Source organism: Micromesistius poutassou, assembly GCF_964030765.1.
Source record: "Micromesistius poutassou genome assembly, chromosome: 13".
Classification (NCBI taxonomy): domain Eukaryota; kingdom Metazoa; phylum Chordata; class Actinopteri; order Gadiformes; family Gadidae; genus Micromesistius; species Micromesistius poutassou.
Window position 1 is genome coordinate 5,067,671 of NC_140283.1, and position 25,736 is coordinate 5,093,406.

The 25,736-nt window shown below is 47.3% G+C and overlaps 2 protein-coding genes across 8 annotated transcripts in view; both read left to right on the forward strand.

The window, feature by feature from the left end:
* The window catches only part of mef2aa (myocyte enhancer factor 2aa), a 56,982-nt gene extending 35,561 nt beyond the window's left edge, over positions 1-21,421 (forward strand). For 3 of the 7 annotated variants that reach the window (XM_084477506.1, XM_084477505.1, XM_084477507.1), the window contains exons 5-12: positions 4,159-4,293; positions 5,756-5,963; positions 12,425-12,609; positions 14,960-14,983; positions 15,932-15,976; positions 16,498-16,627; positions 17,204-17,327; positions 17,599-21,421. In XM_084477506.1, coding sequence (XP_084333632.1) covers positions 4,159-4,293; positions 5,756-5,963; positions 12,425-12,609; positions 14,960-14,983; positions 15,932-15,976; positions 16,498-16,627; positions 17,204-17,327; positions 17,599-18,016 — 1,269 coding nt within the window. In that variant the 3' untranslated portion in view covers positions 18,017-21,421. Of the gene's footprint in view, positions 1-3,963; positions 4,096-4,158; positions 4,294-5,755; positions 5,964-12,424; positions 12,610-14,959; positions 14,984-15,931; positions 15,977-16,497; positions 16,628-17,203; positions 17,328-17,598 lie in introns of all 7 variants that reach the window. The other 4 variants (XM_084477511.1, XM_084477508.1, XM_084477509.1 and 1 more) reach the window with 4 other exon arrangements.
* A 1,940-nt stretch (positions 21,422-23,361) lies between these two features.
* Positions 23,362-25,736, forward strand: part of mctp2a (multiple C2 domains, transmembrane 2a) — a gene marked incomplete at its 3' end in the record, with an annotated part of 7,977 nt that continues 5,602 nt past the window's right edge. Inside the window, exons 1-2 of the mRNA XM_084477833.1 lie at positions 23,362-23,544; positions 24,185-25,196. Of these exons, the coding sequence (XP_084333959.1) occupies positions 23,483-23,544; positions 24,185-25,196 (1,074 nt within the window). The 5' untranslated portion in view covers positions 23,362-23,482. The remainder of the gene's footprint in view (positions 23,545-24,184; positions 25,197-25,736) is intronic.

Genomic DNA, 25,736 nt, shown 5'->3' on the forward strand with positions numbered 1-25,736 from the left:
AAATATTGATAGTGTAACAGGTTCAACAAGCATACATGCCTTTACAAGACCTACATGATAAGTTAAGTTATTATACTCCGAACACTTAAACAAGGATAAACAAAACATCTTTGTCTCCAGATTTGCATACTACCCATGGTGGCTGAAACAGAGAAACATTTTGCCAATCTTTTGGCTTCCTTCTTATGTAATCCCCCCAACTGCAGTCCTCTAACCTCCACACACACACACACACACACCACACACACACACACACACACACACACACACACACACACACACACACACACACACACACACACACACACACACACACACACACACACACACACGTAGCTCGCTGGCTTGACGTCACTGTCTCCGGGTTCCATTCTGTGCAGCCTCGTCTCTTTCACTGCAGGTCTATACTGCCAGGACGAATCCCAGCTGGCCTCTGCCCACTCATCTTTTAAAACCCATCAGGGTCTTGTGAATAGATTGTACAAGTTCATCCATCGCTTCCCTTCACAAAACTTGCGTTAAAGACAGGGTTGTGTTTTGAGTCCTGTGTTTTAAACGAGGGCATATCTTTATATAAATAAAGGCTGCAGAAAATAGAGGCGAGGTGGGAACTGGAAACTACCGGGCTGGAGGGAAGACGAGGGATCAGGGCAGTCGGTGTCCATCGATAGGCAAAGGGCAGACGGGGAGTGGGTCAGGCGACCCCCCCCCCCCCCCCCCCCCTCCCCTGCGCCCCTTCTATGGCCATGTCTTTGTGGTGCGGCCTCTGATTGGCCAGCGCAGGGATCCAAGTCTTGACGTTGGGTGTTTGGAGCATGACACCTGTTTGGCCATGTGCTGATTTAGTGATCCATTTACTCAGAGCGGTGGGGTAGCATCTGTGGGACACCGGGGACATGCCAAGTCATTTACAAAGGAATCACATCAATGTTTTCACAGACCTTTCAGTGTGCGGCACTCATAAGACGGGCGCCTCGGAGAGCGGGCTAGAACTCACTCTCCCATTGGCCACCCAATGAGCCCCGCATGTGCATGATAGTCACGCTTTGGGTTTGCCTTTGTTTCCCCGTTCATTTGGTTTGTCTCCAAGGAAGCAACCGCTGAATATATAGAGTGAGTGAAAGGGATAGAGGAAGATTTCTTGAAAATGAGTTGAAAATGTTTATTTTTCTAAAGTGCAAGTTAACCCCTCAGCCTCAGAAATACAAACATTATGCGATTAAAGAGAGTTCTGAGAAGGAGGGGAATGTTATCTCCATGGTTACGACCCGAGGCAACTTTTGCGATACTTTCTCTAAAGCTTGTTTTGGTTGATGTGTATGAGTGTATAATGCGCGATGCCGTGTATGAAATTCACCACACAGAATCACCCACTGCCGACAAGGACAACCACACACCCGTACAGCACAACGGCGTTATACTAAGAATGTCCCAGAAGCCTAGCCCTCTGTCAGATGGGCCCTCAACATCACCAGCTGCCTGACAGAGCTCCATACATTCACACACCCCTCGTGGCCGTTGTCCCCTGTGGCGACGTCCAAGTGCCCCCTCACAAAACACACTCTTTCTTCACAAAAGAAACAAAAGAACCAAACTTGAGTTTGGAGCAGAGTAGGAAGTTTGCAAACTGGTTGGGGTCAACTGGTATAACGAGTTGACACCTGTTTTCTCCAAATGATGTCTTATTCCGGTAACGATGACAAAATGGCACATGTTGAAGATCATATGACATCTTATAAGACTTTTTGTCATTTTGTTTCTTTTTGTGTCTTGTTTTCTTCACGTAGCCCTCATTTGCTCCGGCTCTGGGTGAACAGTTGATTCATGATTGCCTAGTGGGCCTCTCCTTAATTGGCGCCTGTCCTTGGCTCAGGGGGCTGGAGAAGTGGTCCTGGTTGTGAAAGTGGTGGAGCCCTGCCCCGTGCTGCACTGCCAGCCGGCTCCCACAGAGCCCTGGGACTGTAATGAGCGGGTTGGATGCTTTAATTCCCAGGTCCCCATCAGATCTATGGCTTCTCTGGTCAAGAATGCACATACTTTCACCCTGTAAACACAGCCCTTTCACGACACTAACTAGAGAGGGGGAGTTTGGTAAACAGGAAATGATATAAAGAGGCGTTTTCTCAGAATGAGAAGAATGCCGTTGCGTCCCACCACACTGCCAACATAACAAGTGCATCCAAGCAAAGCAAACAGCAGTAAGTATGTGTTGAAGGGCCTCGCGTTCATTAGCAGGCCAGCTCTCCATCCACCACATAGGATGGACAATTATGTCTGATGATAGTGGCTGAGCTTCTTTATTACTGTCTTTTGAGGGCAATCTGCAACCCTTCACATCGCTGCGCCAGTCTAGTTACTATTCATAGATAAGCCAAGATGTACCCTGGTCTTTTTGTGGGATGCACAGTGGTGTGTTTCTGTGAAGCAGCCTAGGTGATCTTTAAGGTTCATTCTGAGTTGAATCCTTTTATGAATCCCATTCAGAGAAGGGGCTTTTATCAGCGATAGCCAGAGCAGGTTAAACAAGGGAGTAGGTACCAATCATGCTGTGATTCAGGTCCGGTGTTCTGGTGATAACATCGTGTTAGACGCATCATCTGCTCTCACCAAACAAAGCTACTCTCAGATAACTTGAAAGACCTGCAGCAACAGAACCTCCATCACACACACGCATGCACACACGCACGCACACACGAACACGCACGCTCACGCACACAGGCACAAAGACACAGACAGACACACGCACACACACACACACACACACACACACACACACACACACACACACACATACAGGCACAAAGACACACTCACACACACACACACACACACAGGCACAAAGACACACAAACACACACATACACACACACACAAACATACCTAGACACACACACACACACACACACACACAGCACCCTTGGTGGGCGGTGAAGACGGAGCGAGGTCTCATTAGTGTGTTGGGGTGGTTGTAGGGAGCTCAGCCTGTGACCCTAACCTCCAGCGGGGGGGGGGGGAGGGTGGGCGGTGGGGGGGGGGGGGTGTGGGTTCACAGACCTTCCTGTAGACACGAGGCCTTCAGAGACAGCCCGCCGACACGGCGCACCCACAGTGCACACTGATAGCAGAACCTGGAGAGTCACACATAAATCATGTTTTGAAGCGCCCCGCCGCGGTGTCACGTGCTGTCACATGCTGTCAGCGGGCCTTGTTAACACGGCTATTCAGAGGTCTAATGAGGAGGCAGGCTGCAGACTCCGTGGGAGTCAGCAGCACACCAGCACCGCCGGGGCAAGCGCATTGCGTTTATTCCTTTAACAGACTCCGGTAATGACAACACCAACTGATGTGCTCGCTCGCGCCCTCGCTCTCATTTTAATAATTGCACCATTTCATGCTCAGATAAGCATCCTTGACCACGATGCGATAATCCCGGTTTTATTTCCCTCATGAATTCACTTTGGTAAGATCACCCCCTCACTCCCCTCCCCACCTCACCGCCGAGTGACGGGCGCAGGCAGCCTGTGTCCGGGGTGGTGAGGCTCTCTGCGGCGGGTCCTCTCGTGGGCTGGGTGGCGCGTGATAACTGCAACATAATGAAACATGCAAACACAGATGGCAGGGGGAGGCCGGAGCGGCGGGGAGGGGGCCGGTGGAGAGGATGAGAGGAAAACTGAGAGGGGAGAGAAATGCAGTTTAGTCAACAAAATGTGTCTTTTGTAGAGCAGTGCAGAAGGGCGCTAGGGATGTTTAAATTTTAACCCGTTTCTTAGATATATCTTCTGTTTAATCTGGTCACTTTGGCTGATTGATACCTCAGAGAAGTTTGAAAACCCATATTGTTGAAGGCAAGAAATGTGATGTATACGTTTGTACGTAGTTTGCTGGAACCAGGGAAATGAACACAAATAACATAACCCCTTCCTGTATGCCTGTTTTCCAATCCACTTTCCAATTGTATTTCAGAAATTGAGAATCAAAGGCCATAATGACTGTGCTAGCCCCGACCCAGAGGAGTGCTTTGGTCAAAGCCCCCTCATGGACGACCATTTCAGCAAACTAGGCGAAGAGCGTGCTTTAATGTACAAGCGCAGTGGTGTAAGTACGACCCGTTGTCCTGTTCTGTGTTGATTCCTGTCTCTATGTTGATGTTCACTGCAGGCGCTAAACAAGAAGGAACACAGAGGCTGTGATAGCCCGGATCCCGATGCCTCATATGTCCTCACGCCTCATACAGAAGAAAAGTATAAAAAAATTAATGAGGAGTTTGATAATATGATGAGAAATCATAAAATCGTAAGTACTGTCAATGCACCGTTTTTTGCTTGGCTTTTGCGGCACAAAAGGAATTTCACCCTTTTTTTCGTTTCACTTTTTGTGTTGTTTTTTGCACCCTTCGAATTTCACCATCTTCCTGAACTTCCCGACATCCGTGTCTCTCCGTAGAGAATGCAGTCGTTTTTTTTCTAATTTTAATTCTTCTGCGGCTCATTTTTGGCACACCTTGATAAGATCACACTGCAGTGACACTGGGTGACACACTGGGTCGTGACCATTGCAACAACAAAATCAACTCTTTAGGTTCAGTTTGGAGTTTAGTTTCAGTTCTTTATTTTCTATTATATCTAGCTAGGACTCCGCTGAAGATATATCTTCCTGCCATATACTGAGCTATTCCATTAGATCTGTAACCATAGCGCACCGAGAGAAACCTCGAGGTCTCTTCCCACAGCTCTGATTCTTTTTTAATTCCCCCTTTGAAATACCAGTTTCACTGTGATCTTATCACGAGTGGAGTTCTGCAAGATCTTGTGCACACCAATCGTTAATTTCCTTTATATATTCAGGGCATATTATATTGAATTATTATAATATCTAATAATAATTTATTTTTCCATAATAGTTTGATTTTGGATTGACATTAACCAACTAATGATAACAACTAACGTTTCTCTGCGTATTCAGCTGTCGTTAATCGCTCCACTGATGCTTCGTATAGTCAGCACTGTGTTCATTAACACTAGTCGACTCTAATAACACAAAAGCCAACACACACGCACGCACACACACACACACACACACACACACACTTACCCATTCACATAGACACACACACACACACACACACACACACACACACACACACACTTACACATAGACACACACACACACACACACACACACACACACACACACACACACACACCCTCACACAGACCAATAAATAGTATGTCAGAAAAATAAACAATTGTTTATCTGTGGTGCTGAGTCTTCTAACGATTACAATGTTCGTCTATTTATCTGGTTCCAACGCACCACTCCTGTAATATTCAAATCTATGTTTAATTCCATGGTATGGAGGAAAAGGTTTCCATACCATCTGTCAGCTCATTAATGTCCTCTCCACAAATGTAAATGTATTAACACACTGTCACAGTCCAACCTATATGCGACTAATGTGTGTGACATATTGTGTTAATCTGCGTGGCAGCTCACCAGTGGGACGCTCATAACTAAACATCGAGGGGGACTTCTGTCCTCCTGAAACCAAACGCCTCCCCTCCTCCCCCATCCTCACACCCACCATCAGGTTGTTGATTCTCCCCCTTTCTCTTTCTCTCTCTCTTCTTCTGTGTCTTCTCTCTGTGTGTGTTTGTGCATGTGTGCGTGTGTGTGTGTGTGTGTGTGTGTGTGTGTGTGTGTGTGTGTGTGTGTGTGTGTGTGCGTGCTGCGCCCCCTCTGTTCCCCCCTCTTGCAGCCCACAGCGTTGCCCCAGCAGAGCTTCTCCATGCACGTGGCCGTGCCCGTCTCCAACCCCAACGCCTCCATGTACCAGCAGGGCGGCGGCCTGGGCTCCCTGGGCGACGGCGGGATGCTGTCCCCGCCGACGCACTCCTCGGCCCTCCACAGGAACCTGGGCTCCAGCGGGGGCCCCCAGCAGAGGCCCACCAGTGCGGGCAACACAGGTCAGTCTGCACGGTATCAACTGTGAACCGGACCACGCCCAACCCGAGTCAGCGTCGCCAAGCAATGACTGCCTCCATTTTGGAAGAATAGGAGCGTTTGAGTGTTGCTTAGTGTGTTGGTAGTGATGGTTGTTTGGCCTTTGTTTAGTAAGTAATCGTGTAACGATATGTCATTATGGGGAGACATTGTTGTGTTTGAATCTGCCACAGCGTCTCTAATGGCAGACGTGGCTCTTAGTTAACGGTGTAGTTATGTTGAATTAGGATTTTACGGCAATACAACTCTCTTGAGACCTCTCAGTATGGAGGCGTATCGCCCCAACTGAAATCCCATGATGCATTCTGATGTGCAATCCCAACTTTTTTCCGTTTTGTTTATTCTGTCACGTTTGTGGTTTGTTTATCAAAAGAGAGGGAATTTTGAGACGCATATCATGAAGGAGCAGGTATGGGGCGGTGCCACGACCTGCTGAAGAATGTCTAGGATTAGGATTGGACCCCAGAGCTCTTTGGCTGGGAGACACCATAACCGCTCGAACACACCATTAATCAGAAGATGGCAGAGTTCAATAAACGCCTGTGTTTGTGATATTCATTTAAACTTCAAGAAAAACTAAATATGAGAAACATTCAGATGGGTGGCAAATCTAGTTCTTATCAACGATGCACTGGGTGTTCAGGATCTGAGGTCATGTTAACACCTCCTAGGCTGTGTGTGTGTGTGAGATGGCCGTCAGTCTTCACACCTTCCAAATGCCTAATTTCACACCTTTTTTATGCAATGTGAGATGAATGATGTCAGGCTAAAAGTAGGATTTGTATGCTTGCTGTAAAACAGTATGGTGGGTCTGGAGGGCTGCAGAGCATGAGAGGTATCACAGCGTGGTGGAGGTAGCCACATGCTTGGAGGACATTGTGTGCATACCCACTATAGCTTTGGGTGCCTCTGCAATAAACCATGGGTAAAAACAAAGAAAAAAGGACTTTCCCGCAGTATCTCTCATACCAGCTTGTTACAGATCACAAAGAATTGAACCACTCACTCGCTCACTTAATAATTGAATAATAATAATAAATTTAACCTTAATAATACAAGTTGCAGAACAGCATCCTTTCGTAGCTCTTCATAATACAACATTGGGTAATCCCTTCAACGTGCCATTAAAAGGCTCGGGACAAAAGCCTTGCTTATTGTGTGCCGCAAACATGGACAGGACATGTCCTGCTCCTGGTGTGGCTCTCACATCTCCCTCCACTTGGCAGAGCCATGCAGATGGTTCATCTGTCGCTCTGTGCATCTCATTAGGTGGCATGCTGGAGACCACAGACTTCACAGTGCCAAGCGGCATGGGCTCCAGCCCAGTGGGTAAATCCTCCTCAAGAAAGATCTTTTAGCCCCTTTGCTTAGCTTAGCATACAAGCTAGACAGTAGCATAGGCCCCTTTGTGGTCGGTCGACTAGTGAGCGTTGCCTGCTTAGGTGATATCCGCTTAACATACAAGCTAGACAGTAACATACGCCCCTCTGTGGTCTGTCCACTAGTGAGTGTTGCACGCTTAGCTTAGCATACCTATCCCCACATGCTAGACAGACTCATACACCCTTCTGTGGTCTGTTGACTAATGAGTGTTGCGTGCTAAGCTTAGCTTACCTATCCCCATCAGCTAGACAGAGACATTCACCCTTCTGTGGTCTGTTGACTAATGAGTGTCGCCATTGGTCTGAGGTTGTTCAAAACTGAAATGGAGACCCCAGAGAAATAATTATTATAATATATATATATTTTTTTCTGTTGTTGCAATGTTTCTTGCAATGAAAACAATGGACTAACTTTGTAGGCTGAGTTATCAATATAACGTCATGTCAATATTAGACTACCCAGGTGGTACACAGCCAGTTGTATTTTCAGCTCTATTTGTACGTGTTATATTATATATTAGTATTGCAATGTACAGTGATACCAATCGTATCGTGACCCATACAAAGCTTAGCGTAACCCATTGTAGCGGGGTGCAAACCCTATGTGACCCATTGTAGCGGGGTACAAACCCTATGTGACCCATTGTAGCGGGGTACAAACCCTATGTGACCCATTGTAGCGGGGTACAAACCCTATGTGACCCATTGTAGCGGGGTGCAAACCCTATGTGACACATTGTAGCGGGGTACAAACCCTATGTGACCCATTGTAGCGGGGTATAAACCCTATGTGACCCATTGTAGCGGGGTACAAACCCTATGTGACCCATTGTAGCGGGGTACAAACCCTATGTGACCCATTGTAGCGGGGTACAAACCCTATGTGACCCATTGTAGCGGGGTACAAACCCTATGTGACCCATTGTAGCGGGGTACAAACCCTATGTGACCCATTGTAGCGGGGTACAAACCCTATGTGACCCATTGTAGCGGGGTACAAACCCTATGTGACCCATTGTAGCGGGGTGCTAAGCATACCGTCCCTGCCGAACAATAGCCAGACCTATTAGCCTAGCCCGCCGGCTAGACAGTCACATAGGGCCCTCTGCGCCCACGGTGAGAGTCTAGCGTCTAGCGCGCGGCCGGGGGTGTGCTGGGGGTCACTGGTGGTTCCGACCTCTCCCCAGGCTCAGAGAGGAAGGTGTGTTCCTCCTCTACGTCGTGGCGAGGGGGGGGGGAACGAGAGAGAGAGAGAGAGAGGGGGGGGCCGACATGTGTCATGCGCTCATCGCATACACATTCTAGGGATGAGGGTGTTGCTGTGAGAGGGTTAACCCGGCGAGGTCAGCTGTCCGGTGGCCTTTGGCGGGTAAATAAACACGGCCGTTTCCTCTAAGCCCACCTCCCCAGCAGCCCCCCCACCCCCCCCCCCACTCCCCTCCTCCGGTTTCCTTCCCTCTATTGACAGGTGCATCTGCCCCGCTCTCCCCAGCAACCGCTCACATCCCCTACAAGGCTAGAGAGGCTCCCGCCAAGATGGCCGGCGTGACCCCGGGGGCGTGTGGCCCTCCAGGTCCCCTCAGGGCCACACAATGACCGGACGGCCTGTCTGTGTGGGAGCGGCCAGGGGCAGGTGGTCCGCGGCTGTTTGTTTTTTTTCGGTTCGGTTCGCACCGCCAAAGTATGCGCGGTGTGCGGTGTCTTTGTCGCCGTGAAATACCGTGTTCAATATTTTCATTCACCTCTGCCAAAGGCTGACACGCGATATTATGGTTCTGGTGTGTAATTACAAAAAGGGGCTGTTTTTTTTTTACGTATGCATTTAGTCACTAAGCTGCAAATTACAAGCTAGGATAAGAGCGATTAAAAGCAAGCACTCTGAAATGGAATACTTACAAAAAGGTAAAAGTGTTTCACAGTCTAGTAAAACAAAAATGACAGAGTGCAGAGTTGCTACATTATTTTCATAACATACTCATAGTGTTATATGAGGCCTCAATATGACACTATGGCTGAGACATGCCATTGGTCTGCTTTTTGGCCAGTTAAGGTTTTAAGTGTATGTGTGTGCCTGTGCACTAGCATTTGTGCATGTGTGTGTGCGTGCCTGTGTGTGTGTATGTGTTTGTGTGTGTGTATGTGTGTGTGTTTGTGTGCCGTTGCCTGTGTGTGTTTGTGTGTGTGTGTGTGTGTGTGTGTTTGTGTGCCGTTGCCTGTGTGTGTGTGTGTGTGTGTGTGTGTGTGTGTGTGTGTGTGTGTGTGTGTGTTTGTGTGCCGTTGCCTGTGCGTGTGTTTGAGTGCGTGCGTGCGTGCGTGCGTGCGTGCGTGTGTGTGTGTGCGCTGTTGCCTGTGCTTGTGTGTGTGTGTGTGTGTGCGGAGGGGACCTGTGGGGTGGGGGCAGCATTGCTGTGGGGTGTCAGTGTGTTGGCAGAGGGCGAAGGCGCTGCAGCTGTTTCTCCTGACAGCGTGGAACAGCACTCGCTACAGGGAGTGGACTCCATTCCTGCCGTCACATGACCATTCTGACATAGCTCTCGTGCTTTTCACATGCACAGAGGAGCCCGGGAGTCTACTGTCAAAGGGCCTGACGGCAGACGAAGGGCATTGCTCAAGGCTTCGAATTGTTCTTGTTTCATTGTTGTCCTCAAGGAAAGCTAACAGAATGTGGATGAAGTGGATCGCTAATTACCCCCCAAAAAGAAAGGAAAGAGCAAAACATTTCCCAAAACGGCAATTCTTTTTAGAGTCACTAAGGAAATATAATTAAATTAAATGGAAAAAACGGGTGCATTGGTCAACATGGGTTCAAGTTCAGTTCAGTCGGCGCACTGTCATAGCCGTGGCCATGCTGGTCAGAACCACAGACCTTTAGAATCAGGCATGTTGAAGGCAATATGAGGAAATCACATCTATTTTGTTGACACACCACGCCGGCCCACAACCCTATTGACAACGATCATCCTCGGAAATATACCTTCCTCATTTCCCAGCCAAATGTTTTCCCGCTGAAGTTCCAGCCACATAAAAAACATGAAATGAAAGCGAGGAAACAATAGAGCCTAACATTGGGTCTATTATTAGAGAACCATCTCTTTCCAGAGGCCCTTGATTCACAGTCATTAATCTCTGCTTGTTCATCCAGACATATATATATATATAAATAAATATATATTTGTCCTGCCTAAACCTGATGCTCGTGTGCTGTTAGTAACAGCTGGGCCACGCGGTGCTGTATGTGGCACAACACACCATGGTAAAGGAGACGAGGTTCAGTCCTTTTCAGATGAAAAGCGAACCATGCTGGAAATCAGAAGGATTCCTTATGTAATGCTACTCCCACCGTTCCATGTAAATTATTGAGCAAAACAGAGCTCTTTATTTACCAATACACGGCCACCTCGAGGAGAGCCCCATTCGTGCAGTGAGAACATGGAGAGAGAGGGGAAGAGAGAAAGAGAGGACGAGAGAGAAAGAGAAAGAGAGAGATAGAGAGGCTTAACAGCATGACCAATCTGTCAAAGATGTCCATAGATGTGTCCAACAGCTGAGACATACACACACGCACACGCAGACAAACATGTGCACACACAAACACGCACGTACGCACCGACAGGCACAGGCACGTACACACCCGCACAAGCACACACATAGACACGCTAACATAAAAAAATTAATCAAACAGCCAAAATCGACATTTTTCCACTATCCTAATCCTGCAAATGAATATAATTGATTGCCACAATTGTTGAATCTCCTCTAAAAGGAAATAGTATGTGCATAATCATCTCACTCATAAAATCATCTCCAATGTCTTTCTTGTGGACCTGCTAACATTACCGTCTCCAAAATGTACTCTGGTAACCGGGGTAAATATTGTTGTAGCCGTGTCTTCCGTGATCAAAGCAGCACTGAGGGCACTGGTAAATTGTATGTGGGTGTTGACTCAGCTGCAGGCCTATTGTGGCTCCCATAACTGTTTATTTGCCCATGTATTGTTCGTTAGTTTTTTTTATCTGTGGTCGAAGGCTTTATTGTTCCATTATGTTCCTACGCAGGGACCTCTTGGTTCTGTAGACGGCTTTTGTTTCATTGCGATACATTGAAACACAATGGAGGAGTCGGCCACTTGTTGAGTGGACACTGATCCGCCGATGCCATGCGAGATAGCATTGATTCCTCCTTCCCGCTGTTGCCTTGCATTTAACCACTCAACCAACACATTTGTCTTGTTTTTTCAGTATAGGTTTAGATGTACCACTAAAGACGGTGCTGTTTAGTAATGTCAATTTGCTCTTTACTTAGTTATTTTGTTAAGTATTAAGGATGTATTTCCTTGTATTACAGATGTCTTTACCCTGCGGTCATGTCTAGTTATTAATCTATCTTAAATGTGATAATGCAAGTTCTGTCTTCAGCCTTGATAGAGCTGTACTCCATTGCTTTCCCTAGTCAATACCATTTCTTCGTTGTTATTCGATGTAATATGTTCATCAGGTTTTCTTTATCTTGATGAACATATTTGTTCTCATGTAGACAACAGTCTAAACCACACCTCTCTTAGGAGCAGAAGACATTTAGAGGAACATCAAGAAAGGGAGTGAGCTTTAACTTTGGGAATATCTTTTTTCAGAAATGTTTTAGTGTCCCCAGTTTGAAGCACACGCTGCCCTTAAGATCCCCGCTCACAATGATTCTGCCCAAACAGAAATAGCTTAGACCGTTTCCTCAGGCGTCACAGTACATTGGCTAAGTGAATTGCTCCCTCATCCCTAGATGCACGTAAATGATATTGATGTAATCGTTTGCCGTAGAAAATTAAAGGCTCATCAATTTTGAAATGGACATTTTATTTTTGTAAATGCGCGGGCTAATTATCTGAGGTCTATTAACACTTCCCAGAGGGTTATAAACACTTAATTCTGCAAGCCACAGCAAGCGGGAGCATACCAGCCGAGCTAACTGTCTGGCGGAAAAAAACTGGGGGAAATGTTGTCAGTCACAGTCCATAGTTTGATGGTGTTTTTCTTGCTGCAACTCCACAGGAAACGGCTTCGTCAACCCTCGAGGCTCGCCGGGTCTCCTGGGCGCGTCGAGCGGCAACGGCCTGGGTAAAGTCATGCCCACCAAGTCTCCGCCGCCGCCCGGAGGCAGCATGGGGCTGGGGGGCCGCAAGCCCGACCTCCGGGTGGTTATCCCCCCATCCAGCAAGGGGATGATGCCCCCGCTGGTGAGTAGAGGCGGCGCGCCCCCTCCCCTCACCACTGCACACATCACACCCACAGCAGGGGGACCTGGGGAGACGGGGCGCTGTGCTGCCCCCAGGGGGGGAAGAGGGTGGGGGAGAGGGGTGATCCGATGGAGCGGCGAGGGAACAAAGTTTGCCGCAGAATGTTTTTATTTGGGGAGTTTTCAGACTGAAGTGGCTGCGTTACTGTGGCGTGAGTAAGAGTTTATACCTAGAGGTAGGACTCTGTTTAGACTAGGGTTTACACCTAGAGGTAGGACTCTGTTTATACTGGAATTATACCAAGAGGTAGGATTCTGTTAAGACTAGAGTCTGTATACAAAGATGTTGGCGTATACTGGCGTATTCTGTTTGCAGTTTACTCAGGTTTCTGTTCTGTTACTTAGGTTTCTGTTTGTAGACATAGATGTTGGATTCTAGTTATACTAGAATCTATACACAGAGGTAGGATTCTGTTTATTATAGCATAGAGGTAGGATTCTGTTCATACTGGAGTTCTGATGTAGGATTTAGTTTGGAGTTTATGCTAGGTGTAGTATTCTGCTTCTAGTTTAACTCGTGGTAGGATTCTGTTTATATAGAGTTTATATACATGTCATACTAGAGTTTATACATGGATGTTGGGTTCTATTTTGCACTCTGGAACACTCCATTTGGCTTCTTGTTTGTTGTGCTCTCCAAAAAGTGAGACTCAGTGCTTCCTGTGAACACTAGCGCGGTTCTACATTCTCCGGTGATTACTTACACACTCGCTAACTGTTGACGGAGCCCAAAATAAAAAAAAGCCGCAGCCCAGGTGCCCCTAAATCGTACTCAATTATTCATATTGGAACGAGGCCCTTTCTAATTATAATAATTAAGGTGCAAAGAGCTCTGACCACACTCGGCACCTGAGGCGACAGCGCACTTGCTAAGTCATAAATCACACAGTGGAAAATAAGAAGATAGAGTCTGAGACCCGGGTTCAATCAAACGCAGCGCTCTCCCCCCTCATGACGACCGGGGCTTTCCACAAGCTGAGCGAGCTCCCAAACACAATACAATCCCGGGTCACAGTTGGGTGTTCCTCCCTGGGATCCTCATCCTCCACCCCTCTCAGGCCAGAGCCAAGGCATGCACATAAAGCATCGCGTGTCTCAGCGGCCCACGTTATGCCGCAGCCGGGCCGCGGGATTGGCCGCGGCGGAAGGACAGCGGCGAGGTGTGAAACATGACGGGGTGCTGAAACCACCGAGAGGGAAGGGCTCCGCTCCGCCCACTGCTCCACCCCTGCTCCTCTCCAACGACTCCTCTAGTCTCCACCGACTCCTCTAGTCTCCTCCTCTAGTCTCCACCGACTCCTCTAGTCGCCGTCTGCTCCTCCCCACCCGCCCACGCTGCCCGGTCACCACAGAGCAGGCATTCCAGATGGGCGGAGGCCGCAGAAGGAGCAGGGGGAGGGGGAGGAGGTGGTGGTGATGGTGGTGGGTGGTGTGGCAGTGTCAGGTCTGCAGGCAGCCTGTCATTAGGCCCATAATGGTATTAAATTAATCACATCTCGTGTGACAGAGTAGGGATGAAGACTTAATCAGGGGGGGCCCAGAGTGTGAGAGCCAGATAATATCTTGTCGCCCTTGTCCTGTCTTCTCCTGCTATTGATTGAGTGTGGGTATTAGGGCCGGGCTGGCCTGGGCACCACGTGTCCCATAGCATGGAGGGAGAGGAGAAAGGAAGAAGAAAAGGAAGAAAGGAAAATGGCTTTCTGCTTCACCCTACAGCGAAGCACCTCAATAGATGATGAATGGAGGGCCCCGGTAGGCACTGGGTTATGCGGTCGTTATCAACGCCAATATTGAGACATCCGTGAGCCATTATGTCCACCGACGAAAGGTTGCATGTTGTTTTTGTGTTCAGAAATGGATTTGTAATTATGGATTTGACCAAACATAAATAATAGGGTTCTGAACGGCCGAAGGACTAGCGTAAGAGTGGATAAGTGCATAATTGGACACTACCCTAATCGTAGCTTGGAAGTATTCATATACCCGGGTCACTGTGGAGCACTGTGATGTTCTACTTATTCGTCACGTGGGCCCGTTTCATAGGTTAGGTTGTCCTGAATGAAACACATTCTCAATTCAAAACTGGAAAAAAACAACAACTAAAAAGAGACAAAGGTTTGGAGGAACGAGAACATCTTATGTCTGTGTCATTAGAGAGATAATCAGGGCTGACCTGCTGGTGGGTTCGTCACTTCACCCGCCTCCTCCCAGGTGGGCTGCAGAAGCCGTGCCTGCCCTGTAACGGTGCATCTTTTCTTTTTGTTCCTTTTTTTGTTTTCTACTGAGGGCAGTCGGAGGAGGAGGAAATGGATTTGGTGAGTTTTTTTTTTTTTTTAGCAAATGCCTGAACTGGAAGGCTGTGTGTGAACACGCCGCTGGTGATCGCACGTGCTAGGCTAGAGGAAGGCAGCACTGGAACCAGAGACTTGTCAACTCTGAGTGGGGGGGGGGGTGGGGGTGGAGGGGGAGTTGAGTTTGTCGCTGCATGTATTTGGAGTTGGCTTGTTAAAAAAAAAAATATGCCACAGCCTTTGGCACCCCACATTATCTCCTCACAAACTCATTGGTGTTAGGAGTGTGTGTGTGTGGGTGTGTGTGTGTGTGGGGGGGGATGTGTGTATGTGGGTGTGTGTGTGACAGAAAGTGAAAAAGTTTGGTTTGAGCTGCACTACTCCACCTTCTAAAAAAAATAGTTTATTACAAAACGATAATGCTTTAAATATGGACCGAATAAGTTAGAGGCAAAGATGACCTCATCTTAAATGATGTCATCCTATGTGAGACTGGCGCTTGCGGAAATCATCTGGTGAGAGAGCTTTAGGACAATGCAAGGAAGCCCTCAAACAGATCATAATAGACGCCTCCACCGTGGCTCACATATGCAGCTGTGCAGATGTTTCTTGTATTTTCATTTGTTTGATTGAAGAGGAGAAGAAGAAGCCATATTGCTTTCAGCCTGTTCTAAACCAAACAGTTGCTTGTGTTTGATGGGTGTTTGGTCGGAATGTGCACAACTCGACGGAGGCGATTCCTGATGCATGGCCTTCTGCTGTGCAGTGGTACGGTGTTTCACTCGCATGATCACGGTCTCTGAATTAAACACCAAAGTTAGGATCTAATGCAGAGTCACTTTGGCAATGTCACCTTCAACTCACATTGATTGCAAGAATGTATGTTTGGTTTCTCGCACAAGCACATTCATTCCGCTGTGGATTGTATAGTGTTTTGTATGCTGTTCATGGGCATGTATTCATTTCTTTCAGCCGTGTGGGTCCTTAAGGTCAAACATGTTTGCAGATGAACTCTATGTAAGAAGTAAAACATTCAGTAACATTAAGCTTCACAGTTTCTCTACTTAAGACTTTTTAAATAAAATCTAGCACAGAAAGAAGTACAGAAAAACACCCAACATTTTTCTTTTAAGGAATACCATGATCAAATCAAGTTAAAAAGGAACATTGCGTAGCATTGTTGCATGCAGTCTAAAATGATCCATTCTAGATCACATTTATTTCACTTTCTTGTTCAAGGCCTCTTTCAAAACAGACCTATTTGCTCCAAGTAAACATTGAATTGGATTCAGCTGTGGTGAAGCTGCTCTTCCATGGAACCACACCGCCACCTTGTGGCACAACTCAATCATTTCCAGACAGTAGTTCAGCTATAAACACCAAAACAGCAATACTCTCATGACATACATGAAAATGATCATTAGTTAGTAGCACACTTATAAGACAGTAACTGTTCAATGAATTACTGGGTGTATCCTTTCCATGTTATGTTGTTATGACTCATGCTTTCTGCTTCCTATCCCCCTGTGCTTCTGCAGAACACCCAGAGAATGAGCAGCTCCCAGTCCAGTCAGACGCTGGCCACGCCAGTGGTGTCTGTCACCACCCCCAGCCTCCCGCCTCAGGGCCTGGTGTACTCAGGCATGCCAACCGTTTACAACCCTGCCGGTGAGCGTGCGTGTGTGTGTGTGTGTGTGTGTGTGAGAGAGCGTGTGTGTGTGTGCGTGTGCGTGTGTGTGTGTGTGTGTGTGTGTGTGTGTGTGTGTGTGTGTGTGTGTGTGGGTGGAGCGTGTGCGTGTGTGAGTGTTTGTGTGTGTGTGTGTGTGTGTGTGTGTGTGTGTGTGTGTGTGTGTGTGTGTGTGTGTGTGTGTGTGTGTGTGTGAGAGAGCGTGTGTGAGCGTGTGCGTGTGTGAGCGTGTGCGTGTGTGTGAGCGTGTGTGTGCAGTGTGTGCGTGTGTGTGTGTGAGTGTTTGTGTGTGTGAGCGTGTGTGTGTGTGTGTGAGTGTTTGTGTGTGTGAGCATGTGTGTGTGTGTGTGTGTGTGTGTGTGTGTGTCTGTGGAGCGACCGTGCGCGCGCGCGCGCGTGTGTGTGTGTGTGTGAGCGTGTGTGTGTGGCCCCCTCCCAGGCGTCCCGGCCCCCATGGTCTGTGTTACCACCCAGCTGTGTGTTTTGTGTGCGGGGCCTTGGGAGCCCCTCAGTGTGTGTGTGTGTGGCTGACTGGCTGCCCTGCTCTGTTGTTGCAGAGTATTCCCTGAGCAGCGCCGAGCTCTCCTCCCTGCAGGGCTTCGGCTCTCCGGGGCTCTCGCTGGGCTCCATGTCGGCATGGCAACAGCACCAACTGGGCCAAGCAGCGCTTAGTTCTTTGGTGTAAGCAATGCACACTCTCACACACACACGCGCACACGTACACGCACACACACGCACACGCACACACATGCACACGCACACGCACACACACACACCCCCCCCCAGACTCCCCCGACGGTTCATATGCTTATGTGACATATTTCCACACCTGCTCACACGACGCCATCGCCTGTGTTCCACTTTCAAGGTTCAAAAGCCTTATTTTCACATCTCCTGCACAACGTCTTCTCCAAGTCACCGTCAGGGCCCGCTCTGGTGTGTTTCCTCACAGGGGCGGAGGCGGGCACCTCCCACAGGCCTCCAACCTCTCGCTCAACACCAGCCACAACATCAACATCAAGTCGGAGCCCATCTCCCCGCCGCGGGAGCGGGTGGCCCAGTCCGGCTTCCCCCAGCAGCAGCAGCAGCAGCAGCAGCAGCACCATCAGCACCACCACCACCAGGGCTCCAGCCGGCAGGACCTGGGCCGCTCCCCCGTGGACAGCCTCAGCTCGTCCTGCAGCTCGTACGACGGCAGCGACCGCGAGGACCACCGGCCCGACTACCACTCGGGCGCCTCGGCGGTGGTGGTGGGGGGAGGCGGCGGCGGCGGCGGCGGCGGCGGCGGGCTGGGCAGACCCCCCACCGGGCCCGAGGGCCGGGAGAGCCCGTCGGTGAAGCGCATGCGGATGGACACGTGGGTGACATAGAGAGGAGACCCTGTTTCTGAAGGCACCAGGGGGGGGGATGCGACCGCCCGTCGGTCCGAGATGCGCTGGGGGGGAGGGGTGAGGGGTAGATGGTAGAGGTACAGGGGAAAGGTTCGTAGAACTATCAACATGTTATTATTTAACTCCTTTTCCGGTTGCTGTTTGCCAAGACGTGAGTGGCAGAAAATACAATTTTAAATTGAAGGAAAAAGTAAAAAAAGAAAGTAGCTGGACATACTGAGGTGATTCTCTTACTGCAACAGTGAGAAATAAAATATATAACATGAGCTGGATTGGGTTTTATGCACAGGCATGTCCTTTCAGGCACTGTTCATAGACATTAGTTTTACCAATAGACTATCTATTATTATGACTATACTCACTGATCTACTTTGGCCCCAAATGTGTCCTCTCTATTTTCGCCGTTGTGGTTACAAAGTCCCCAACAATCAGCTGCTGTGCTGCTTTGGGCTGAGGCCCTTGATATATGAAGCAATCAGCGAGAACTCAACTTCTGTAGAAACGTTGCTGTTGGAATTATTCAGGACCATTCAAACTCCACGGGGCCTCATGCTTTCTCTGTAAACCAATCGGCCCAGAGACCAGAGGGAGCTCACGTTATACAGGAGTTACAACAGTCTAAAACAACCTTTATGTTCACAGACATGTTAAAACACAAGATAGGAAAGAATTAGTTGCGATTATAGCATAACTTTCATGTTCTAATTTAAAAGAGTATAGGATATATAATGTGCAATTAAGATGAATGAAACGTGTCCAGTTGAACTGGTGAGAGTCCCGATGTTAACATGCAACAATTCGTCAGTAATACAAAGCCAAAGGTGTTTCTCTCTGTGTTCTTATGTACAATCGCTTTTGGTTTCCTAGCCCTTCGCTATTTAGAGTGCTTTTTCTGTCTTTTCATTTTGACTGTGCTAACTAGAAAGTGTGTAAAATCATGTAAGCCAGGTTTGAATCAATATCTAAAGCCATGAACACTTGCTGTCCTGTTTGTATAATTGAAAATTTGAGCCAAACATTTGTTTTTTATGTATATAGTAACTTTAATATATATATCACCAGGGTATGAGTACATACTGAATGTACCATCACCAGTTTTGAGAAAGTATATTTTTGTGGATTACCGCCAGGTTTACAAGGATAGACCCTTAACAAAAGAGAATTAATTTGACAATAGTTGCTATTTGGTTTGATTCACTGCAAACTCTATTTCTTTCTTTCTCGATTTTTGTTTTCACTTTTCTCTTGGCCTCAACACAAATTGTAACGACAATGCCATGAGTTGGAATTTTCCACTAAGTCATATTTGAGAAGGTAGCATTTCTTCTGTGTGAGCGATATATCTGCTTTCTACACTGCCAACATGCAGAACCAAGGCCCTATGTCGAGAAGAACTTGTTTTGTGTGCAACTCAGTGGAAAGACAGGCCACGCCTTTCACAGGCCCATTGTTGGTCCAGTACAATAATCCCCCCAGAAATAGAGGAATCCTCTGACTCATAGAGGAAGCATTTCAACATTGATGAATTAATCTTTAAATGATTGGACATTACAATACATGACAGGCGACGGGCCAGTTATAAACATCTGGAAATACTCCAATGACACTTGTTTTTGGTTTATGTTTTATCGGCTCTGAAATTACATCATATATATTCACACCCCCCCCCATTGTCATTAGTTATCCTATGAAAGCCTACAGGTCTATCAAGTGCACTTTGGGGCACGGAGGGCTTGTAGACATGAACATTCAGTTGGGATTCACAAAGGCTGTTCTCATGTAGACGTAGAGCACAGCAGTGGAAAAGTCCATCCAATAAAGGAAAGTCATGGTCATTGACGTTTTAACAACTGCTGGATCGTACACATTTCCAGAGACGTCCGCTATAGAAATGGAGTATCACTCTGCATTCACCATTCCATATCTTGTGCGTCATCATTTCAGCTCCTTCATTGATTTCATTCAAAGTTGACCACGGGTCAAACTGAATCTATGCAGTATTCAAAGCTCAAAATCACCTAGTTTGGATCTCTCACGTTTTGTAACCCATTCACAGTGAGGTCTCATTTAACTAACATAATTTGGATGAGGGGATATCTCCTTTTTTGGCATCAGTGGGTCTAGTTTGTAAATGGGAGTCTTAAAGATAGACTCCACTGCAAAGCAAGATTAATATAATATAGATGTGGTAACGTGGTGGATGTCACAAGTAACCAGGTTTAGAAGAAGTACTATTGATGCATTTAGAGAACTATGTTGCTCACTTCCCTCAGTTGTAGTCCACGGTAGAGGAAGACACCAGACACCATAGTTTAACAATCCATCAATATGATAACACACAGATAACTGGGGGACAGATGGCTGTCTCTAGGAGGATAGGGAACATTCTCTTGTGATGGCAGACCCATTGTGGAATTTGCCTTTAGGTGACATAGAACGAGGTGCCAGGCCTGCCCACAAAAGCAAAGAAATTAACAAAGACATGTAAAGATTAAGATAAACCATCTCACATTCCCATGAAGACAATTTTGAAAAGCACTATTTCTATCCAGGAGAATGTATTCCAATGGAGGCACTGCAGGTGGACCACAGCAATAAGACAGCCTGGCTTCACACGTCGAGCGCTCACTTAGCACTTGATGGAATATCAGGGATTTTTTGTAGCTTCTCAGTAGATTTACTGTTAGGGACACCCCCCCCCCCCCCCCTCCCCTCCCCCTGAAAAAAACATTGCCCAGTTAAATCTGGTTACAGCCAAGTCTAAACTCTTTAAACAAGATTCACACAAGACAATGTGTACAGGGAATGCAACGTGATACGCTGGCTCCAAATGGTGTGTCGGAAATGTGCAGAACTGATGAATGTGAAGGCAAGAGTAAACCAACCCACCTTTTTAGAGGACTTTGCTGTGCAGGAGTACACTGCTTTGCGTCAATGCTTTTATAAAGAGAACCGTGTTTGGTAAATGTCTGTTGTAGTTGTTAGTTCACTTAAATAAGCTGTTGTTCGGTTTGATTGCTCAGACTGTTGGCCGCACAAGCTGGACTTTGTTGCCAATAATGAAATGATCCGTTCACAAAATCAAGACAATTCATTTGCATTTTATTTTTCCTTGAATGTCCTGTTTTATCATCATACAATAAATATTCAAGTGAACTTTTTATTAAACATTTAAAGTACTATGCTAGATATTGTACAAAATTTGTATTCTGCCTTCACAAAAGTAAAAAAAAACAACATTGGCTTTTAATGTGTAATTTAAGTCATCTCACTTATTCTGCATAAAATGAAGTGAACAGCTCTTACATAGAATGTGTCCTCTTGTAAAATCCCCAACAATAGACACTGTCTACTTTATTAAACACCTCAATGTATGCTCCGTCAGTATTCTGACAAACATTTGTCTTTTATTGACCTCTTGATTATTCTAATGATGGCCTTATGCATGTCATAGCAACGTTTTTATGGTTTTAAAAGTTTTTCATGATGTGGATTCACCATAACATTGGCAAGAATCACTGATTACTGAGTCTGCAACACATGGGAGTTGATTCATAAAGATCTTATTGATGCTTTACACATTTTGGTTTAGGGTATTATAGATGAACCCTCATTTGTTTACTGACTGCACTATTCCGACCAAATGTGTGTGTGTGTGTGTGAATCGAGAATATTTCAAGTCAAAAGGGCTAGTGAAACAAAGTTTAATTATGAACTGTTAAATAGTTTTAAAATAAGTGTATTCCTTCTTTTTTTAGTGAGACGCACCGCATAATATCCTGTCTCGTTTTATGCTATATATTAAAATACCACCAGGGGGCCTTGTTGGACAGGGAACCAAGAAGTCGCACCTATAACGTGCAGCACAGCGTACCAGTTGTCAGCACTGTGCTTGTTACTTTTCTACAGTCCAAAACCTACTTAAAAAGGAAAGGATAACATGATCTATAAAATGTAGTAGTAAAACATGATATGCAGCGCTGCAGTCACGCATCTCCACATTTGTGGCCACGGACGGTAAGGCAGACCCGTGTTGTTTGAGTTATCGTGAATAAAACAAGAAAACAAAGTCGATACAAACATTGCAATTATGCCTATTGCAATTATGGCTATTACATAGCTGACAGCTTGGTTGACAACGTGATTTTTTCATTGCGCCATGCAGTCTTATTCAGTCAGTGGTCCCAGAGTGCGTGTTGTTGGCTGGCTGCTCTGAGACCAGCTGTGTCGGTGGCTGGATGGGGTGCAGCAGCGTGCATGTTGTTGGCTGGCTGCTCCGAGACCAGCTGTGTCGGTGGCTGGATGGGGTTCAGCAGCGTGCATGTGTCGAGTAACCAAGCAGGGTTTTTAGCTTGTTTGAGTTGTGTGACGAGAAGGAAGGGCGACAGGGCCACCTGCCACAAGGGCTTGCCCTTTTTCAGTTGTCTCCCCTTTTAACTGGGTGCCAAATTCATGTGGGCCTGAGCTCCTTAAAGACATCAGCAAATATTGAAGGGCCCCGTCCAGACACAAACGCATCTGTTGTCACACATCGTCTCTGTGGACGGAGGAGTGTGAACAGCAGCCGTTCTGTGGCATTAAGCGTCCATGTCGGGACTCTTGGCAAGGCGTCGCATTTCAAACAAATGATTACTGATATATGGAAATGAGATCAAAACAAAGAGCTGCTACTGACGTCACAGTCAGAGAGATGTACACAACCCGGTCAGGAGGTTAAAAAAAGAGGAACAGATACCGTCAAGAAACACCACCTCTCTCGCCCACGTCGTTTTGATCAGGTCACCCAAAGGCTCATCGCTGACATCATTCATGACATCATTCCGTCACCTAAAGCTCTTCCGTCTCTGATGGTAGTGATCGTGATGCCCTTACAGCATTATTTTCGGATTGTGTAGTATTAAAGTAGGCCTATTACACATAATAAAAATAAATGTAAAACAATAACAAGCAAAAAGTTGATTGTCCCAGAGAAGTGAGGCTGAAGCTTCTCCAGATATGTATCTGTCAGATACAGATCTGTCCGATACAGATCTATTAGCAGCACGGAACATTGACTACAATGAACCGAAAGCAACGTAGGCCTACAATGTGCTTGTCTACGTTTGCAGGTAGTCACTGTGCTCCTTATATACAACATATAAACGCTGACATACACACTTATACTTGTATATCGCTTAAATGTTGTCCCACTTGAGTCTCCAAACAAACCAAGGCGTCCACTTCCCGTACAGTCGACGTAAGGGGAATCTCAGCGCAATCGAAACCTGCCTAGTGGGACTGGTATGTCCAGTTTGATCCACCTTGTCGAGACTCCGCCAATCATGAGCGTCCCACGCACACAGGTATGTTGTGTTGTGTTGAACACTTCATGCTCGACCCCACAAAAGATCAATTGATGGCTACTGGAAGACTGATTAACGTTTGACAAAAGTTGATCAAAACTTTATGACAAACTTGGTTGCGCGACAATCTGTATACACTCAAGGAAGCACATCGCTACTGGACAGGTAAGCTTACTATATTTTGTTTTACTTCGTCGAAATTCACACACGCATCGAGTCTTTATGTAAGTTATTTAGCAGGGAATGTTGTAAGAATATTTTACATTAAATGTTACGCTTTTAAATACTAAATGAATAGGTCTAGTTGAGTTGTGCCTACAGTACTTTTGTTTAAACAACTTGTTCAAATGTGTTGTTTTCTTTGGATAAAGTAATCTAAATGTACAATTAAGTAATACAGAAACAATGCTGGCTAGAATTAACAAAAGGAGTGATAATATGTTCACTTGCACCTTACATTTCCACTTTCTACTTTCTACTTTGCACTACAATTATACTGCTTATTTATAATTGTTTTATATTACATTTTATATTGCTTCTTTTTTATATATATATCAAGGTTGTTTCTCTTTATTTGTGTTGTTACTGTGTAATGCTGCTGCTACACTGCAATTTCCCAGCTTGGGATCAATAAAGTAAATCTATCTATCTATCTATCTATATGCAGTCTGGCAGCAGGGTAGTCATAACACAGCTATATGCCTCCATATAAATAGAATAACACATATTCAGTGTTGATCCTGAATATGTCACCTGGCTAAAGGATTTGGATTATTGATGTTACTGTTTTATGTTTCTTTTAAAGCCATTATTTACCCAAGATGGAATCCAAGAAGAAACCATTCTTCTTCAAGTTTCCCCAGCTGAAGAAGGCCGGTAAAAAGTCAGGCGGCAAGCAGGGAAAGAAGCTGGGCTACAGACGCAGCATCTCGTTCCCCGACCTGCGGATGGTTCCGGACGCGACCTCTCCGGCCTCCACGGTCTTCGCCAGCTCTCCCTCTCACAGTGACAACGACTCCATCGCCAGTGGAATCATCCCCGGCGAGCGGCCCCCCTCAGACAGAGCCCCCTCTGATGTGGCCCCGGCGGCGAGGTGCCCTCCTCCCGCCAGGGACTACGTGGACAACAGGATCGGCTCACCTGCAGAGAGCTGGAGCCACTTCGACGACATGGAGATCACCAGGCAACGCATGAACTCTGCCGGCAAGTGGAGCTTCCACAGTGAACCGGGCAGGGTCCCCAAAGCAGCCGCCACGGAGCCCGCCTCGTCTCTGCTGGCGCCTCCCGTCCCCGCGGCCAGACACGTCTCCGCCAACCAGCTGGTGGCGCGGCTGGCGGCGTTGGACGGGAGGGAGAACTGGGAGCGCTCGGACTCCCCCTCCGCGTGGACGTCGGAGGTGGTCTCCTCGGCGCTGTCCAGGGCCAGCTCCTTCGGGGAGCAGGCCAAGGGGCAGGCGGCGTCCCCGTCGTTCCCGCAGGAAGGACGCGGCGCGGCGTCGCCGCCACACGGCGAGCAGGGGGCCCGGGAGCAGGCGGAGCGCTGGACGCCCCCGGCGTTCCTGCGGGAACGCCGCGGCGGGGTGTCGCCGTTGTACGGCGAGCAAGGGGTCCGGGAGCAGGCGGAGCGCTGGGCGCAGCTGCCCGACGGCCTCTCGGACGAGGAGCGCGGTGCGGTGACGTGGAACACGGACTCCGAGGACCAGGACCGGGAGCTCATGTCCCAGTACTTCTCCAAGCTGGAGGAGAACCTGGCGGAGGAGGAGGAGGAGCAGGAGGAGGAGCAGGAGGAGGAGAACCCGGCGATGGATCCCGAGGAGGTCAGTACTGCCGCCGGGGCCCGGACTGGGGTTTCAGTCACGCGGCCCTCGAGCGGCCGCGTCACCTCGGTGCTTCTTGACTTGAAATTCAAGAAGCACCGAGCAAACCAGTTGTTATTGTTATTGTAATGGTGAGGAGGCTCCGTGAAAGCGGCTTGGGGACTTCCTATAGAAGCGGCATGGTGACAGCATGACGTCCGGGTTGCATCATTTAACAAAGCATGCACCCTTGTGTTCATGAGCGTACATGCGTGATTCATCATGAGGATGAGTGAGACAACCGAAGTTATGCCGCTGTAAAAGCCATTTGTTACTTATACTACACATAGCTATGTCATGTTTCTGACTTGCTTTGCTTCTCAAGCTTTTATTGTTCATATTTTGTTTAACATCGCAGCACTACAGAGAATATGGGATATTTACAAAAAAATAATTCTCCTAACTTTTCTCCTAATTTTCCCTGAAAGTTCCCGTGATTTATGTTCCAGTGGACAGTATATAAAATGAACTATATAGTGTGTTTGTGTGTAGGGCTTGCCC